The sequence below is a fragment of the Equus caballus genome, chromosome 24 (assembly GCF_041296265.1).
Source record: "Equus caballus isolate H_3958 breed thoroughbred chromosome 24, TB-T2T, whole genome shotgun sequence".
Classification (NCBI taxonomy): domain Eukaryota; kingdom Metazoa; phylum Chordata; class Mammalia; order Perissodactyla; family Equidae; genus Equus; species Equus caballus.
In genome coordinates, this window is record NC_091707.1 from 28,457,047 (window position 1) to 28,474,951 (window position 17,905).

The window sequence follows — 17,905 nt, forward strand, 5'->3', positions numbered from 1 at the left end:
GATTGCCTGTTCTATCTTGAAATCTGCTTTGCCTGATATAAGTATAGCAACACCTGTTTTCTCTTCTTTGCTATTAGCTTGGAGTATCATCTTCCATCACTTAACTCTGAGCCTGTGTTTGTCTTTAGAGCTGAGATGTGTTTCCTGGAGGCAGCGTATTGTTGGGTCTTGTTTTTTAATCCATCCTGCTGCTCTATGTCTTTTGGTTGGAGAATCCAATCCATTTACATTTAGAGTGATCATTGATATATGAGGGCTTAATGCTGCCGTTTTATGACTCGATTTTTGGTTGTTCTGTATTTCCCTTTGTTTCTCGTCCCATGTATTTTGGACTACCAATTCAGTTTGGTAGTTCTCTGTGATGGTTTTCTCAGTTTTCTCTTTATTTATCATTTGTGTATCTGTTCTGATTATTTGTTTGGTGGTTACCATGAGGTTTATATAAAAAATCTCGTAGAGGAGATAGTCCATTTTCTGATAGCCTCTTATCTCCTTAGCCTAAACAGTTTCCCTCCCTTTCCTCTTCCCCTTCTACGTTGTTGTTATCACAACTTATTTCATCTTGTGTTGTGAATTTGTGGTTAAAATGATGAGATTATATTTATTTTTTATATTTTCCTTCCCTTTATCTTTAATGTTATAATTGTTTGCTCACCTATTCTGATAGAGAGCTGCAATTTTCTGATTTTGTCTGCCTATTTATCTCCTTGATCAAGGTGGTGTAAACCCTTTCTCTTTTTTTTCAGGTATGAAAACCATCTTAATCACTTCTTGTGAGGGCTGGGGAATCTTGTGGTGATGAACTCCCTCAGCTTTTGTTTATCTGGGAAAGTTTTTATTTCTCCATCGTATCTGAAGGATATTGTCACTGGATAGAGTATTCTTGGCTGAAAGTTTTTATCTTTGAGAATTTTGAATGTATCATTCCACTCTCTCCTAGCCTGTAAGGTTTCTGCTGAGAAATCCACTGAAAGCCTGATAGGGCATAAGTTTGTTCCTAGTAAACTTTTATTATCCGTTTAATGTTTGTAGCAATGCCTTTTTATTTTTTTCAAAGAACCATGTTTGATTTCATTGACTTTTTTTCTATTGATTTTTCTCCTTTCTATTTCATTGATTTCTCTTTTGCTTTATGCATATTGAAGCTCTTTGGCTAGTTGCCTACACATTTAGGATTGCTGTGTCGTGTTGATGAACAGATCCTTTTCATCATTGTATAATGTCTCTCTTTATCCCTGGTAACGTTCCTTGTTCCCAAGTCTTCTTTATCTCATATTCACATAGCCACACCAGTTTTCTTTTGATCAGTGTTTACATGGTATATCTTTTTCCATCCATTTACTTTTAACCTACGTATGTCATTTGTTACATTTAATATGGATTTCTTGTAAACAGCCTACGATTAGATCATGTTTTTAAAATCTGATCTGTCTTCTAATTGGTATGTTTAGACCAGGGGTCAGCAAACATTTTCCGTAAAGAGTCAGATACTAAATATTTTAGACTTTGTGAGCCATGTGATCTCTGTTGGTACTGTTCAACTCTGCCATTGTAACTAAGTTCATTGTTTCTTTCCTCTGTCATCTTTATTCTGCTATTGAGCCCATCCAGTGAACTTACTGTTTCAGATATTATATTTTTCAGTTCTAAAATTTCCACTTGGTTCCTTTTTATAGTTTCTGCTTCTTCAGATGACATCCATTCATTTCAAGTGTATTTACCTTTACTCCAGAGAACATAGTTATAATAGCTGCTTGAAAGTCTTTTGAGTATTCCAGTATCTGAGTTTTCTTGGGTTTGGGTTGATTGTCTTTTCTCTTGATAGTTGGTCAGGTTTTCCTGTTTCTTTGTGTGGCAAGTAATTTTGAATTGTTTATTGGGTATTTTTAGTGTTATAATTTGGGACTTTGGGTCCTCTCAAAATCCTCTGGAGAATGTTTATTTGTTTTGTTTTAGCAGGCAGTTAACCAGGTTGGGTTCAGACTGACAATTCTGTGTTGCCTTTTTTGGGTGATGGTTCCAATTTTAGTTTAGTTTTCAAAGCCTCTGCAATGCTGCTTTGGGTATGTCCTGTCCCTGTAGAGTTCAGGGATGAATCTGGGACTTGTGCCATTGATACACAAGATTAGGGGAACCCCACTTGGCTCTTTCCTCTCCAGTATTCCTCTCACACTCTCTGGCTTCCAGGGGACCCTTTACCTGGTCCACTGGCCAGAAAGGTGGAGTTTCTCTAGGAGTTTTATCTGCCTGTGCTGTCACTGCATAGTTCTGTGTAACTTGGGCTGCCTTGAGGGCAAAGTGACAGGAGAAAAGAACAGAATATCCTCAGTTCCCGTCATACTTTTCAGACCACTGGGGCCCATTTTCCAGTTACTCTGGCCAGAAAGATGGAGTTTCTCTTGGGATTTTAACTGCCTGTGTTGTTCTGCAACTGAGACTGCCTTCAAGGCAGGGCTGGGAAAGAAAAAAGAGCAGGAAAGAAAAAGAAAAAAGAGGAAGCTTCCTTCTGTACCAACACCTCTCAGCAGCCCTCTTCCTGGTCTTCTGGCCAGAAGGACAGGCTTTCTTTTGAAGTTTTTGCTGCCCTCTCTCCTTTTGCTATTGTTTACTCTTTGTATCCTCAGGTGGTGGTTCTTTGTGTGTTTCCTCCAGAGTTCTTGTTGTAATTAGTGTGTGATTGAGGCTATAGTGGGTTTACTCCATCTTGGCCAGCACCAGAAGTCCCATTATTCTTTTTATAAAGTAAAGTGTTAATACCCACTTTATTAAAAATTTTTTGAGGTAGCTCAGCCGTGATATTAGCTTTAAACTAAGCTGTCTCTAGATTTTCCACATCTCTCTTCCTACCAGTGAGCTTAGACACTTCCCTTTAGTTTCTGCTACGTTATCTTTTTCTCCCCTCACCCTTTCCCTCCCTTTCTTTATTGTAAATCATGCCAACTTTTCTCTAAACTTCAAGAAAGGAGTTTGTTTACATGTTACAGCCTATGTTTTAGTTCTTCTATGGACTTTATAATTATGATAATTAACAGATATTTTTTTAGAGCTCAGTATACCATGGTGAGTGCCCTGACACTTTAATGAGCGTTATTAAATACTAATTCATGTAAAAGGGAACCTCTCACATACTCTCCTTAATTATAGTTCTAAAATCACTGGAATTAGATGATTATCAGCATTCATATGAGAAAACTGTCTTTCTATAGAAACAAGTTTTAAGAACATAGTTTATTGAGTACTACAGTCCTTGTTTACCATGGAACTAAAATTTGAAAGCACCATAATTCTCTGGAACATGAGAATTGGTATGTTTAGGAAGGCAGGCTATTGGGTCAAAGACCTAAATATAAATGTGATATATTCATATCTGTTGGGGTAATCATCAAAACTGTCATCAGGAATGATTCAATATAGATTATCCTACTAATTTGTCCGAGAATGCCATGTATCAGATTCTTTAGAGAAGAATCTTACGTCTTTCTCTCTCATTTTTTGCTCTACATCTAAGTAAAAGGAGAGGGTTAAATCTGCTGTTATTTTTAACACTTGTCCTGTCATTCATTAATAAAAGCAGAGCTTTTTAAAACTCTTGTTATACTTTATTCTCAGGATTCTGAAACATGAACAATCGTGGACTAGTAAGGCCTATCTCTTCTACTTATTTTGTCTGCTAAAATGTCTGGTCTCTGCTTTTTCCCTGCTCCCTCCTCTCCCTTTCTCCCAGCATTGTTTTATTGCTCAGTATTGTATCTGACCAGATAGTCAGGTCAAATATTTAACGTAAGAGGTTTGAAAATGGATCTACCAGGTTAATTCTATTTAATATATAACTATGTTCTTGAACATTTGGTGAGCACTTACCATATACCAGGTATTACGTGAAACTCTTCACATATGTTCTCTAATCATCACAACAACCTTCTGAGGCAGGCACCATTTTGTCCATGAGGAAATTGAGCCACAAAGAGGTTGAATAACTTGTCCAAGGTACTCAGCCAGTGTGTCAGGACCAGAGTTTGAACACAGGCAGTCTTATTCTGAAGCTACCCTCTTAATGAGACTCTGCTACATGGTGTACACTGTCAGGAATTTAACATCACCAACGCACTGTTTATCTGCTAAAGAAATCTAGTTTCCTAACTTATAATAGATTTTTTTCTTTCAGAAACACAGTAATATTTTGATCAAAGATTTGTTAACATTTCTTCAAAATGTCAGCTTTGTACATTTGACTATGATCAAGTTTTCTTTTTTATGTGAGAAACAGAATATATCATAATTAAGTAGAAGTTTTCATAATTATTACTGAAAACACACGTCAAGTGTAAAGAACTGTTAGTCTTTGCCAGAAAAAAAAAAGTATATGATAGAGAGCTATAAAGGTTATAAGCTTTGAGTAGAAGTTAAGAAATTAAAAACAATCAACAAAAGCCAAAAACATAAAAATCAAAGCTGGAAGATCACCTCAAAACAAAGTCAGATTACCTGAAGGTTTGATTCCTTTATAGAAGTATGTGTTTATCTGAAGGAAGAGCTCCAAAGAATCTCTTCAAGGGGTAAACTGATTCTGTTTCATTTAATTTAACATATGTGTCTGTGACAGGAAGGCCACCTACCATACTGATAGAACTTACTGGAAAGACTCCTGTATGACTGTCTAGGGAAAGCATCAAGTTCATAATGATGATCTGAACACTCTGTTAGTGGTGTGAGAAATATATGTCTGATGTGCGATGTCCAATGATAACATCACTGGTTTGTGTGCTTTGCAGCAGGGAGTGTGACATGGAACATGTCTCAGCTGGTGAATTACCAACCAGTGCCCTGAGTGAAACAGCCCTAATAACCTGAAAGCTCTATCGTGCATGAGTAACATACATGCATGCACAACTTAATATATTTTAATTAAATAGCTGGTTTTTGAGATCCTAGTTTTTGCTAGGTTGAGTTTTATGTCCAGAGTAGAAGGAAGAGTGGGTGTATTAATATTGATTTTTAGCAGTTCAGAGATCTAAGATATAGCCCCTGCCTTCAAGAATTCACAGCCAATGGAAAATGAATAAATTGACAATCAATGACAGCAAGGGTTGGCAATTTTTTTCTGTAAAGGGCCAGATAGTAAATATTTTAGGCTTTGTGGGCAGTATGGTTTCTGTTGCAATTACTCGACTCTGTAGCATGAAAGCAGCCATAGACAGTCCATGAACAGATGAGCATGGCTGTGTTCCCATGCAGCTTTTATTTACAAAAGCAGCCACCGACCCATGTATTGTTGTTTTCTGATGTCTGAATTATAATGTAGAGAGATAAGACCTATGATAGAGAAACATCCCATGTGCTGTGTATGCATGAGGGGATGAGGGCACAGAAAATCTCAAGGAGGAGGGGACTTATGAGCTGAGTCTCGAAGGACAAGGTGTTATCCAGGAGAAGCAGCATGGAAGGCCCATGGATTCATTAACTCATACTGAGTGTAGGCAGAGGCAGAGACAGGAGCCCAGTTTGTTAAATGTTAAGGGGGTACCTTATGAAAAGGTAATGATTCAAATCCTCTCCAGTAGCATCTTTCTCAATAGTGTTGAAAATTGTAGCTACCAAAATTCTGATTTACTTCACATGGATAGCTTCTTAACATCTATAAATATGAAAAATTAAATTGTGGTTCTGTATATTATGGAAGCACACCCAAAATTGCCTTTTCTCTAGAGAAAATCACATATTTTACTTCATTTATTTCATATTCTTAAGGCTATGCTAAACTCTTCTCCCAGTGCACAAAGAAGACCTACTGGAAAAATGATGAGTTCTACCATCTCAGTATTGAGCATCAGAGTACTGCATTTTGAGTTTATTGATTTTTATTGAAAGTATATGTCATACACACAGAAAAGTACATATATTGGCAGTGTATAGCTCAATGATTTTTCCAAACTATAAACACATTCATGGTACCGTGAGGTTACATTTTAATTGTCCAACATTACTGATTCAAGATTCTTAGACTGCTTCTCTCTTAAACAATTATTTTTCATCTCTGAGCTTTCACTCAGTTCTTTGGCTGTAAATCCTTACTGCTGACAATTTTGCTTGCATGCGGGACAGGGTGGGCACATACAACCTGCCCACTTTTTTCTCCTTGGCCTGTCTAGCATTCACCTCTCTTCAGTTGACCACTGCAGCCTAGGCTCCAGAATATGCCCCTTATTCCAAAATCATCCATTTCTTCCTCTGAGTCTCTCTTTACCTCCAGTAGTGCTCTCACATTGGAGGTAGCAACTCAGTGGGTCTTGAAATAAATGTAGTGAGTTGGACTTGTGACCAGCATTTAAAAAGAGTGCGAGGGAGGGGGAAAGAGAGAAAGAAATAGAAGAGTGCATTGTAACCGTTGTAAGGTCAAGGACTATTTTGTGAAATTTTTAATTTAGTTTTTCATATGTATGTGTGTTTACTAGATCATCATATAAAATTTATTTTTTTACTATGAGTCATGGTTTTAAAAGTTTAAAAAACATTGTCATAAATCTCATTTCAGCAATTTCATAAACTACTTATATTACCATTAACATCAAAATAACTGCTGATATTCATAGACCTTGTTTAAATTAATAAAATGAAAATTAATTGGCTAGAGGAGGTCTTTTCTGTCTATCTCTTGGAGGAGCACTCCATCTCATTTTAAGATGCCGGTGTAACTCAGAGATATTACGAGAAAAAAGTTATAGGCACATATCCCTCATGAATGTAGATATAACAGTTCTTTACCAAATGTTAGCAAATTGAATCCAGCAATACGTAAAAAGGATAATACATTTTGACCAAATGGCATATCCCAGAAGTGCAAAGCAGGGGTTGGATTAATATCCAAAACCCAATTTAATTTATTGGATTGATCAAATAAAGTAGAAAAACCATTTTATCATCCTTAGCAGGTACAGAAAAGCATTCGACGAAATTGAATTCCCATTCATTAAAAAATTCTCAGCAAATTAGGAAAGAAGGAAACTTCCATTCTGAGAAAGGGCATATTTGAAAAACCTACAGGTAAGATGCCTAACCTTGGGAAAAAAGCCTGTCTGTCTCCTCTCAGCCTCTTGTAGTTACCATCGCCCTTGGGGTCCCCAGCCAGATTCCAGCCTGCAGTAAGGCCAGAAAAAGAAAGAAAAGGCATAAAGATTGGAAAGAAATAAAACTGTTTACAGATGACACGATCAAGTATGTAAAAATGGTTAAAATTTAAAAGCCTCATAATATCAAATGTTGACAATGGTATGGAGCACCCGGCACTCTCATACATTGCTGTTGGATATGTAAAATGGTACAACCACTTTGGAAAACAGTTTGAGAGTTTTTTATAAAGTTGCACATATACACAACTCATCAACTCTGATCCTAGATATTTATTTACCTGAGGGAAAAGAAAACGTATATCCACAGAAAGACATGGACCTAAATGTTCCCAGCAGCTTTATTTATAATAGACCAAAATTGGAAATAACCCAAATGTCCATCAGCAGATGAAAGGATAAACAAATTGTAATATGTCCATACAATGGAACACTCCTCAGCAAAAAAGAGGAACAAACTACTGGTACATGCAAAGCATAGATATCTCAGAACATTATGCTGAGCAAAAGAAGCCTGACACAAAAGAGTCTGTACTGTATGGTTCCATTTATACGAAATCTTAGACGAAGGAAAAGTTTCTGGGGACAAAAAGCACATCAGTGCTTGCCTGGGACCAGGAGTGACATGTTGACTTCAGAGGAACCCAGGAGAACTTTTCTGGAATATTTAAATATACTATATCTTGACCTTAGTGGTATTTACTAGAGTTTTTACATTTGTGAAAACTCATTGTGTTTTATTGTATGTAAATTATACCTCAATAAAGTTGTTTTTTTTTAAAGAGCGATTTAGACATTTAGCTAAAAAAACAAGTGAAATCACTATTAGAAAAAAATCTTCAGATTAACAAATTCCTTTGGGATGATGAAAAATTCTGGAGATGAATGGTGGTGATGGTTGCAGAACAATGTGAAAGTACTTAATGCCACAGAACCATACACTTAAAATGGTTAAAATGGTAGGTGAATTTTATGTATATTTTGCCACGTTAAAAATAGGTTTTAAAAAAAAAGCTATGGAAACAAACCAAAAAAATCTTTCAGCAATTAGAAAAATATATGAGTTGTTATTATCTTCAGATGGCATGTGCTTTGTGCCCCTCAAAGATGACTTTTAAAGACTTAAGGCAGAGTCTACAATATTACAACAGGCTTGTGCAATTTCTTTGGTCAAAGGTTTTTTTAAAAAAATAGCTTAATCTAATTATAAATGTTAAATGTGTAGTACATTATTCATGAAACACAGCAAAGATAAGAATTCTGGCCTTGAAGCATTTACGCTTTGAGTGTCAAATATGTGAATATAAACTAGTAGTATTACCTGGCCAGGTATCGTTTACTGTTATTCAGAATTTCCCAACAGTCATGATATTTCTAGAACTGAATTTAGACTGAAGGATATGCCTCTTTTAAACTGCACTACCCTTTTGGTTTCTAGTTAGTGATTGCCCCCTGGTATTTTTTAAAACTAACAATTTTATACTCAGTTTGCTCTTTATTTGCAATTTCTATATAGAAAGGGGGATCTGGGAATAATATCCCCTGGGAATATGACTTGCTTGGTGATTTGCTTCCACTTCCTAGGTTTTGGGAATAACAGGCAGTTAAAAGGTCTTCATGCCAAAACTAGAAGGCACTTGGGAATTTTTCCATCGTGAACTTTAAGTTAAAGGAGTTTATGATTGACTGGATTACAATATATGAAGTGGATGATTTTGCAGTGAAGTGAATAGAGCTTGCAATACAAAGGAATGGAAGCTTCTACATGAAGATGTTTTAAGGGGGAAAGCACATTTTCTCTTTATGGTTCATTCTACTCTAGGAAAACATCACCAAGCAAGTGAAACACAGAAAGTGATTGCATCAGAGAAAGTAGCAGAAATACCAGTTTCCCATGAACTTGAGCACAGCCATGACCACACACAACTGCATGCCTACATCGGTGTTTCCCTCGTACTGGGCTTCGTTTTCATGTTGCTGGTGGACCAGATTGGCAGCTCCCATGTGCATTCTACTGATGGTAAGTGGTTCCAAGCCTTTCTGGGCAGTACAATAAATTTGCAGTTTATAAAGTCACAAATGATTAAATAATTCAGTATTTATCAATGGCCTTATTTAGTGCTACAACTCTTGTCTTTCTCAGGTTCTGACATTCTGTTCTGTTGGGGGAACTAGTGACATGTGGCACAAGAGAATGTTAATTGGGTTATTGCCCGGTTATCTTAAAGCTGTTAGCATTTGATTGAGAGCCTAGAGCAGAAGTTCTTAACCCTGTTTGTGCCATGGAGCCCTTAGGTAGGTAGCCTATGGACCTTTTATTGGAATAATGTTTTTAAATAAGTAACGCATAGTATTTACGATTACAGAGAATACCAGTTATGAAAGAGAGTTACCAAAACATTAAAACAAAGTTGTGATATAGTAGTGTATATCTTCTTTATCAGTGAATTAAATAATGAGATAATATTTTTAAATCATAAGCAAGGTAGAGTTAAATTTTATTTTTTAGGACATCACTATGACAGCTGTTGTTGCTTAGCTTGACTGCTAAGAATATTAAATAGTAAATTGGCTTTAACAAGGTAACAGAGGGTCAAGTTGAACATTCGGTTGATTTGGATTTTTGTTTTGATGGTAACTAGTGTAGAAAATTCTGATTCACAAAGATATTTTCTTACAAGTATACTTAAACACATTCATGGCTTGTTTTCCAAGGAAAGATAAGCTTCTCCCAAGGAGAACTAGAATTCTCCAAGACTTTTTGAATTTAACTCTAGTCATAGTAACTTTTTTGTCTTCAGATCGATGAATTCATCTTTGCCCAGGTTAATTAACATCTTTGATATGGTTTATGGTAAATAAAAAAGGATTCTGATCCATGATATAACTTTGATGTCATTGTGATAGAAACAAATTTTAAAGATTTCTACTAGACGTAGGGGTTTGTAGGTGTCTCTTTTCAAATACATTGTCAGAGAATTTTGCAGATAGGAACTACTGGAAAACAGCATAGATATCTTGGTCCCAGTGGGAGATCCCATGACTTATACTGTTTGGTGGCTGAATGATTGTGAGGTGCAGAGTTGCCTGATAGTTTCCCAACTCCATCAGATGAGAATCTACAGACAGGAAAACTAATCATGCAGTTTGGCAGCGGTTCTGTAAGCCCTTAATTTAAAGTAGTGATGAGTGACAGCAATAATCTCTCTCTCTCAAGATAGCCATAACAACTGTAAAATAATATGAAATTTTCTGGTTTCTATCAGCAGTAAAGTATAGGTTGTGCTAATATTACCTGTGGTTTATTGTCTGCATTCATAATTAAAGGAAATGCTAAATTTCAGCTAGAGGTTAGTAAAAATAAAAATGCATTTTTTGTTCAAGTTAAGGTTACATACCCCTGCTCTCTACCTGTGTTCTCCTGGTGGACCCCAGATTAGGAATCCTTGATGTTCAGAAAAAAATCTGTAGAAAAGTAGTCAAAAGACATGAACAGATAGTTCATAAAAAGATATAAAAATGGTCCTTAAACTTATGAAAAGATGTTCACTTGCATTTAAAATAAGAAGAATGCCAATCAAAATTCCTCTGAGATGCCATTTCTCACCTGTCAGATAGGCAAAAATTCAAAAGCTTGACAATACCTTCTATTGGCAAAGCTGTGGTGAACCAGACACTCTCTTATATTGCTCTGGGAATGCAAAATGGTAGAGCCCCTGTGGAGGAGAATTTGATAATAGCTGACAAAACTACATATGTGTTTACCCTTTGACCCAAAAATCCCACTTCTAGGAATGTATTCTGATAATATGGCTCCAACATGAAAATACGTATGCACAAGATTTTTCAGTGCAGCATTATTTATCATTGTAAAACCACTTAAATGTCCAGTCATGGAGATTGCTTGAATGAACTGTAGTGTGTACATATAGTGGAGTTCTATGTGGCTATGAAAAAGAATCAGGATTCACATCTCTGTGAACTGAGAGGGAGAGATGTTCAGGAGATATTGTTAGGTGAAAAAGCAAAAATATAAATAAGCATCTGTCGTATACTATATTTTGTGTAAGAAAGAAGGAGAAATAAGAAAACGTGTGTGTGTGTGTGTATACTGCTTATCTTTACAAAAAAGAAACATAAGAAGGATCAGCTGGAAAAAAAAATTGGTTACCTGTAAGCAGTGGGGGAGAGCTGAGGGTATGATAGGGCAGAAGGGTTTTAGGACGGCATGACACTTCCTGGGATGCCTTTTTGATGATATAGCTTTGACTTCTGGAAACACGTTAATCTTCTCCATAATCAAAAAATAAAATGAAATAGACAAGAATGGGGGAAATAGCTAAAACAGAAGAACTATATTTCAAAAATATAACACAATCACACTGAAGGGGATTTATAAAAACAACTAATTCAAGTAACTTATGAATGTATTATTTGACTGTGTACCTTTAGTCTTGGGTGGGATTGTGGAAGAATAAACAAATACTGAGCTCTTTATAGCAGGCTTTGCTTTTTGTACTGGTATGGGCAGAGCAATTCTTTTTTAGATTTTTAGATGTACTGTAGGATTGAGCAGTGAGTCAGTGTGTTGATGTTGGTAGGACCACAGTTCTCACTGTGGAATGAGGGACATGCAGATATGGAATGGGAGAGGACAAGAAAGATCCCTGGTAGGGATGGTTTGGAATTGGAGCTATTGGACACATGATTTCTAAAATGTATATGTGTACATATGTGTTTATGTATCTGTGTATGTATGTCCTAGCTCTGTCTGCAGAAAGGGTCTAGAAGCAAAGACACCCCATTAGCAATGATCATACCAGGGCTCTTCAGAGAGACGGCTGATTCCAGGACAGGGGCAGGGTAAGTACAAAATGAGCTTGGAACATCTAGTGCTCAAAAAAAAGTAGGAAGGAAGGAAGAAGATGGAAACATGTCACAGGATACAAGAACCAGCTTGAAGGGGTTCCCACTGACCAGGTCTAGGACAATTTGAGCACCAAAATAATTAGGAATAGTAATGAAGTGTAAACCATTGAAAAAATGGGAATCAATGAGCACATCCATATGAGAGAGAGAGAAAGATAAAAGAAAACAGGAGGGCACTTGCTTACAGTAGAATGCTACATGCCGGCTGGCAAATGTGGAAAGAATTCTGGAGTTGGAAAATCATTTTAGCAACATTCATAGTAAAAATTGGCTCAGGCAAGAATGATCAATGAATGTTAAATCTAGGGGTAAATTTTATTTGCTTGTTAGTTGCAAAGGAAGAGAAGTAACTAAACGAAGAAATTAGACAGTACCTTGGTCAAAATTAATGTCATTGGCCTTCAACTTTTGGTGTGGGAAAGTAAGTTCCTGTCAGACCAACCTCCTTACAGATAACTATAAACTCTGGACAAAATTTAAAAACCACTACCTAAAGATACTGGAGAGTGGCCTAAAGCAGGCAAATTCTGGAGGGGAGTCAATACATGGAACAGGATGAGTTTCCTATTGTTACTGCTTTTAGCAGTCAGTGGCCTGTGGAGTAGCAAAAACTCTGATAGAAAACCCAGTCTTTCTGGCCTGAGGAACCAGAAGACAGAGTTCAGAGTAACTACTGGAAAGTGAAGGGAGAATCTTAGAAAGGAGAGAGGCAGGAAGACTCAGCCCCAAATTCTGTGTATAAACTGCAGACGTCTCTGGCTGAGTCCCAAACCATGCTTTCGTGGGCAGGCTCCAGGCAGCTCAGCTAAAGATAAAAGAACCAAAGAGATTTGAGCAGCTGCCCAAAAAACGGAGTTTCCCATTTAAGCCGAACCAAGTTACTTAAAGCAAAACAAAAAATCACCACTCTTTGGAGGAATATAATAGAATCCAGAGTATATGTAAGATAACATTCACAGTGTCCAGGATATAATCCAAAATTCACACTACTAGTGAGCAGCAGATGTGCATGCTGTGCCTCCTGGATGTGAGATCTGAGAGGCATCGCCTGTGTGATATTCCGTCTAAGAACGCAACACATCAGACAAACCCAAAAGGAAGGATCATTCTATTAAAAGACAAGAAAGGCGCAGGGAGAGCGATATGTTCTTCAGAGATCCCAATGTCACAAAAGTCAAAGGCAGAGAAAACGTTCCAGATTAAAGGAGACTGAAGAGGTACAACTAAGTGGAATATAGGATCCTAGACTGGATCCTTGCTGGATAGGAAGACTGCTCTGAAAGACATTCTTGGCCATTGAGAAAATTAGAATATGCAAGAGAGATTAGAAAAAAAGCATCGGTGTCAAATTTACTGAAGTTGATAACTATAGTGTGATTATGTAGGGAAATATCCTTTCTCATAGGAAATACACACTGAAGTATCTAGGGATAAAGAATTATGACGTAGGCAATTTCTTCTTAGTATGGGAAAAAGTATGTATGTGCGTTTGTGTGGTGTGGATGGAGAAGGAGAGAACGTGAGTACAAATGATAAAGCAAATGGGGCAAAATGTTATATACACTAGATCATTCTGAGAAAAGGGTATATGAATGTTTTTTGAACTATTCTTGCAACTTTTCTGAAAATTTGAAATTCCTTCCAAATAAAAGGTTTTTTAAAAATCGTGGAATTAAGCTTAAACAAAACAAAAAATACCCTTGGTCTAGAAAGGTTTTTAATCTCCTTTCATTTACTATTTCTTTTCCATTTTTTTCCGTAGACAGTTTTTGTTTTTACTAACAAAGTCTTATCTTAGAAAACTGATTTAGAAGTAAAAGTTTCAATTTTTGTGCTTTATTCCAAATAGCGAATAAGAAGCACTCTCTGTTGGATGGTATCTGACTACAGCTGCATTACATAGTTGCCCACAGTGGCCTCGATGACATTTTTCTTGCGATTCTTCTCAGTTTCCATTTAAAATGCATTTATAGGCCCATTAGTGTCCTGTAATCCTATACAAAGACTTAAATGTAGCATGTGTTCCTTTATTCTTACTCCTCTTTTGTCTCTGAGGTCACTGTTTTTGCTGACTTTCATGTATCGGATGACCTGGCTTTACCTGTTATCTGCAGGTTTTTATGTATTATTAAATATCAGTAAAGTTAATTCATTTATTAAATTTATTCCAAAGTATAATCTTTTCCTATACATTTATAAAAACTGTACTTTAATTTTAAAACCTCTAATTTTTACTTAAGGTGCTACTTGTAACTAGACCACAAGGCTGTGTATGCAGAAAAGCCAAAATGAGCTTGTCACACAGTGTAATAGGATTGTTCTTCCCAGTTTGGGGTGATACTGAAATATTTGTTGTCTCAGCGCACTTAGGGGCTTTAGCGTCCCTTCCTTGCAGTGTTTTAAGTAGAAGATAAATTTTATTAGTAAAAAGATAATGTTACTTTACTTGTATATGCTTTTTCCATTGTAAACCATTCCTTCTGTGTTCTGGGCTCCTCAAGAAGATGAAATCCTTCAGAATTTACTTGACTGACGTCCATCTGTCATTTCACCTGGCATTTTGATGTCCACATCTTTTAACTTTACATTGTTTGGACGTTATTTATTGCTTGTGTATTTCCTCTAATAGCTGTAACAGTCATATAATACAAACAAATAATAGCTTTTTTCACTCTCTGACAAGAATTTATTAAGCAACTATTAGGGTGCCCAGTGCTGTGCTACATTCTGTAAGACATGTGAAAAACGAGTAGAAGTAGAAAATGTAATTCTGTATAGTTTATAGTCAATCGGGAGGTATAAGACGTTTAAGTGAAAAGAGTTTTATCTCTGTAAAGTGGTGCTGCAGAAGAAAGCTTGAAGCAGCATGTAGAGGCTGCACAGAGAGCTCTTCGTTTCTTGCCAAGGGAAGAATTGTTTTGACCTGGAATTAATCTTTGATTCTTTCTTGAGAGGAGTGATCCTAGAATTAGACTTTGAACAAAATGTCTAGGTTTTGGATTGATGAGCTGAGGAGTTCAGTACATGCCAAGATTTAGGGGTGAGGAGAGTGAGAATGTTTTGTTAGAGGATGTTAAAGAAACTAGTTTAACTGGATTGGCTAGTGAGAAAAATGATGATACCAGTTGATAAGGCACTTAGGAACCTACCGAATAGAGCAGTTTGGACTGAATTTGAAAAGCAGCAGATTCTTAACTAGTTAACTGACACAACAGAAGGGTGGCAGTTCAGAAAGATGACTGAGACAAGGCCATGAAAGGTGAGTTAGAGTAGGGAGAAAAGAGAGTAAAGGGAAAGGAGTTGTGAGCCAATTGCTAATTAAGGTTTGAGTTGATGAAAATGTGGGTTAGAAAGGTGGCGATAAAATGGAGAAGGGCAAACGTGACCGACATTTTGATGTTAGACTAAAGATAAAGTTGCAGGATGCTGGGGAAGAGGAGCAGGTAGGCAATGACAATTAGATTGGTCTGGAGAGAAGGGATCAGAGGCCACAGAGCACTTTCCATGGAGAGGTCGAGAGTTAAGGGCTCTGAGGCAGTTGGGGTTACATATTGTCTGTTCAGGGAAGGCTGGGTCAAATGAGGAGTTCCCTCTTGCCCACTCTTCAGGACAGGGGAATCTTCTAAGTGTTTGAAGCAGAAGAAAAAAAAGACAATAGGGAGGAAAATAATAATCTGCTCCTTTGAGAGCTTTCAAAGAATTCTTCCCCCTCCAGGTCAGTGCTCTAACAGTTTCTGTTTCACATTACTTAATGGCTGACTTGCTTATTTTCACTTCAGATCCAGAAACAGCAAGGCCTAGCAATTCCAAAATCACCACCACGCTGGGTCTGGTCGTCCATGCTGCAGGTAGGGTTGTATGGCAGTGGAACCCTTTCTTTTCTGTCGCACAGTGGGAGGCTTAGTGTTCACATCACAGGGACCATCCAGATGAAATGCTCTCAGGCCAGCCTGGGGGAAAGGCTTGCTTAATGAAGTGCTCTGGCACAAGTATAAGCCCTGGCCTACTCAGTATCATGGGTTTGCAAGCTAAGAATGATTTTTGTATTTGTTAATGGATGGAAAAAAAAGGCTGTGTTGTGGCACATGAAAATTACATGAAATTCAAATTTCAGCATCCATTAAGTTTTACTGGAACACAGCCATGCCCACTTGTTTAACTATTATCCGTGGCTGCTTTTGCACAATAATGGCAGAGTTGAGTAGTTGCAAGAGACCAAATGGCCTGCAAAGCCTAAAATATTTCCTATCTGGCCCTTTAAGAAGCAGTTTGCTCACCTCTGCCCTGGAGCTCCATCTGGAGGAGCCCTGGTGCCCAGTGTGCGCTCCAAGTGCAGAGGTAGGTGGCAGACAGCGGGAGTCTCCTCATTGCTGATTGGGCATGCCTTAGATCATAACCCGGTTACACAGGGTCCTGGTGTCCTGATTTTGTTTTTTCATCTGCAAGATTCAGAGATGTTTCCTTGGAAATTCTTTGATATTTCTGTTGTTATAATTTGATTAATCAGTGGATTTTTGAGCATCATACTTTTTCCAGTACCAACAACAACAATAATATTTGACATATTGAATATTCTGGGCCAGGTGATAAACTCTTTACATACGTTATCTCATTTAACCTTCATGAAAACCCTAAGAATACATGCTTTATTGAACCCATTTTAGAGATGAGAAGGCCAAGGTTCAGAGAGGTCAAATAACCTTCCCAAAGTCAAATCCAGCTCCACCCGACTTTAAAGCACATGCACTCCACCACTACAGTTATAGTTGTTATTATTTATAGTCTCATGTTTCTCTTTTTCCAAATTTAGCTGACGGTGTTGCTTTGGGAGCAGCAGCTTCTACTTCACAGACCAGCGTCCAGTTAATTGTGTTTGTAGCAATAATGCTACATAAGGTAAGCAAAATTTCCGTGTAAGATTTGATACTGAATATATTCATAATTAAAATTGCCCTGGTCATTAACATTTTTCTAGAATGGGAAAATTTTTTTAGTTATTATCATAATTGCTCTTCATTTTAGACAGTTGAATAAATCTGTTCATAGCTGGGTTTTTTGCTACCATTTTCTTAAACTTTTACTTGAAGAGGTTTTATTTTTTTATGGTCATATACTCAAACTGTTAAATTCTCTACAGATTTCTCTATTTCATAGGAATTTTTGTTCATAAACATTTCTCTTTTCTTACACTCTTTTCTTGTCTACTTTTCTTTTCCTACTATCCAAAAAACACACACATACAAGTAGGATATTTTCTTAGCTTAGAACATCAATTCCTAAAAGGCAGAACTCAGTCTGGGTACTATGCCTGGCTTTTTTATATAAGAATTCAGTCAAATGATATGTACTTCGTAGTATAGAAGCAATCCATACTTCTGGAGTAATAATAAGGGCTAATTTTTCTTTTCCAGGCACCAGCTGCTTTTGGGCTGGTTTCCTTCTTAATGCATGCTGGCCTGGAGCGGAATCGAATCAGAAAGCACTTACTGGTCTTTGCCCTGGCAGCACCAGTTATGTCCATGGTGACATACTTAGGACTAAGTAAGGTAAGTCTGACTCATTCCTAGCTTATCTAGACAAATGTCTCACTCATTCTTTTGTGATCTCCTGCATCTTATGGCTTCTTGTGTTGAATTTTTCAATTAAATTACGCCCTCGAACTCAAGAGCCAGCCCTGATGGCCTAGTGGTTAAAGTTCACTGCTTACTACTTCGGCGGCCCAGGTTCACTTCACCATTGCAGAACCACACCACCTGTCTGTCAGTTGCCGTGCTATGGCGGTGGCTCACGTAGAAGAACTAGAAAGACTTACAACTAGGATGTACAACCATGCACTGGGGCTTTGGGGAAGG

At 37.2% G+C, this 17,905-nt stretch overlaps 1 protein-coding gene across 1 annotated transcript in view; it reads left to right on the forward strand.

Annotated features, from left to right (window-relative positions):
- SLC39A9 (solute carrier family 39 member 9) overlaps window positions 1–17,905 on the forward strand; it is a 50,472-nt gene that overhangs the window by 27,011 nt on the left and 5,556 nt on the right. The window contains exons 3-6 of the mRNA XM_001500384.6: window positions 8,947–9,144; window positions 15,833–15,901; window positions 16,864–16,949; window positions 17,465–17,599. Of these exons, the coding sequence (XP_001500434.1) occupies window positions 8,947–9,144; window positions 15,833–15,901; window positions 16,864–16,949; window positions 17,465–17,599 (488 nt within the window). The remainder of the gene's footprint in view (window positions 1–8,946; window positions 9,145–15,832; window positions 15,902–16,863; window positions 16,950–17,464; window positions 17,600–17,905) is intronic.